The sequence below is a fragment of the Epinephelus moara genome, chromosome 12 (assembly GCF_006386435.1).
Source record: "Epinephelus moara isolate mb chromosome 12, YSFRI_EMoa_1.0, whole genome shotgun sequence".
Lineage (NCBI taxonomy): Eukaryota > Metazoa > Chordata > Actinopteri > Perciformes > Serranidae > Epinephelus > Epinephelus moara.
The window spans coordinates 35,455,737-35,458,159 of NC_065517.1; the positions used below are offsets into that span (position 1 = coordinate 35,455,737).

Here is a 2,423-nt window from a genome sequence, read left to right on the forward strand (position 1 = left end):
GGGGGGGGGGGGGGGGGGGGGGCGGATGGGTGTAAACAACACCAGCCTCCCTGCACCCTGCGGCCAAGGCTGGTCCACCATATGGCCCAGTGGCAGTAGGTGGCCAGGCACTCCTCCGCCTCCGCACCACTTTTTCACTCCTAGACACCAGGAACATGGGACATGGCGAGGTGTTGCCGCCAAGCATATAAATTATTCACTGCAGCGGATCAGATGTCCTTCAAGTTACTAAACATGCATCAGCAAACAAGAGTGTAACAGGAACAGGATAGCATGGTCCGACTACTTATTCGATACTTCCACCTCGATGGGGGAGGCTGTTTCCACTCCAGCGGCCGTATTGATGCAGACGAGGGGGCTCACGCCTGTGGATATTCAGAGATGCTGATACGCAGACTAACTCCATAACAATTCCACTTTACACTCCGATTACTGCGGCGCATTGCAACGTGAAACTGCATCGCAGCTTGATACCATATATGGGATATTTGATCACAGCAGGGGGGTGGGGGGGCAGAGGTCTGCAGCTTCTTGACTCCCTCGGGACATTAATGATCTATCAGGCCTGATAATCAATGAATTAGTTCGAAGGCCTCGTTTCCACCTCTCCTGGTGTGACGTAGCGAACCAGCCAGCGGCGGCTCTGTTTCAGAGTGCGTCTCCAACATCAGGGGGGGAACGCTGTGGTTATGTGCAAATGTATTTTTGCAAGTCACTGAGGCCCGCTGCAACATTGTGGTTCCTCTGAACAGAATAAAACATCACCTTTTAATCATGATGTCATGTTCATAACTCACAATAGTTGGAGGGGGAGAAGGAGAGTGGACTGAACTTCACAGCTGTTTGTTTGATGGCAGCAGAAAGAGCTGCTTCTGGGACAAACTCACATTTGCATTACGAAAATTTGCAAAGAGGCAACCAAATCAGCCGACATGACAGAAATAGATAACACAGGCTGAGATAAACCCAGAGAGGAGGCTGCAGTGAAGGCGGAACTGCGCCTCGTATCGTGTTTTTAGTGCAGCTTTTATAAGCGACACAACGTGGCTATAACCTTGTAATTACAGAGTATGGTCAGTTTCCGTTGCGGAACACTGACGAGATGTCCCCCATCACGGCTCGGCACGGCTCGACTCGAGCTGCAAGATGGTGCAACCGACCAAAAGAGGAAGCTGCTTTTCCTCCTGACAGAATAAAACCCCTCCAACATGAAACATGTCTCAGCTCCGCTATGATCCACAGCTCCCAGCACGCCTGCGCTCCTCACACTGGGCTGTAAAATGCACCATAAATGCACCCAGGCTGCAGGATTCTGCTCTAAACACCCAAAATAGCCCGCAAGTTATCCACATAGCACCAAATCTAGTCCAAGAATGAACAGGATCTGCAGCGTGCAGCCGTGAAGCCGCCGCTGACCCGATCATATCCATAATGCTGCTGTGGATTGCGCAGTTATGAGGAAATACGGTCCACGGTTTGATGGTGGACACAATTTCACGCATAACCCCGCATTAAAGAACAAAGGCAGACCATAATAAGGCTTCACATTTATCCAATGCGTTAGTCAGAACATGTAAAATGCGGTTTGCGGGCGTTTTCCGCCTCCTTTACGCACACGGACAGCTCGTACACGGAATCAATGAGTGAACAGAGAGAAGGCTGCTGAAGCGGAAAAGCTTCAAACACTCACAGAAAACATCTTTCCTAAAATTAAAAGTCATTTCCCCGCTGCTCAGAATGAATGACAGATACATACCATGTCGGATGGGTTGTGTGCTTGTTGGTCTGTGGAGGCAGACTAGGAGTGTGGTCCTTCCTTAGATGGAGTTCCACTGGCGGGTTAGGAGTGTGTATATTGGCCGTGGCCAGAATGGGGATTGCCTGTGTATCCCTCCGCCACGCTAGCACTGATCACTCACTTCCTTATTTCAATTCAGGGTTGCTGCAGCGGCGCAGGCCTCCAGCACAGGACCTGCCAATCACCGGGGCTGAAACGCCTGCAGTGCATAGAGTGCGTCCTGACACTCACATCACACTGCAGGATGCAGAGGGGAGCTGGGTAGTTACTGCTACACACAGCTTTGTAAGATGTTTTCAAGACTAACACGGTTCTCTTTATAACACCAACAACACACACGGTACACATGGGGTCAAACGTCCAACAGTTTATATGTTGCTGCCAGGCTGAAACCACTGGTGTTAATCCATGGGCGGATCATGAGACAGTGGGACAGATATGAAAGAGGCCCCACCACCTCTGATACATAAGACCAAGACACAGAGATGCTGTAGATGTTTTGCATCTGTTGTGTCTCCTTGTGGTTGTTTTGTATCTGTGTGAGGTCATATTTTGTGTCTTTGAGATGATTTTGTGTTGCTTTGCAGTGGTTTTGTGTCTCCTTAACGTTGCCTTGTGTCTTTTT

The 2,423-nt window shown here is 49.8% G+C and overlaps 1 protein-coding gene across 1 annotated transcript in view; it reads right to left on the reverse strand.

Annotated features, from left to right (window-relative positions):
• Positions 1-1,887, reverse strand: part of LOC126398588 (calmodulin-1) — an 18,521-nt gene extending 16,634 nt beyond the window's left edge. Inside the window, exon 1 of the mRNA XM_050058048.1 lies at positions 1,757-1,887. Within this exon, the coding sequence (XP_049914005.1) occupies positions 1,757-1,759 (3 nt within the window). The 5' untranslated portion in view covers positions 1,760-1,887. The remainder of the gene's footprint in view (positions 1-1,756) is intronic.
• Positions 1,888-2,423: the final 536 nt, after the last annotated feature.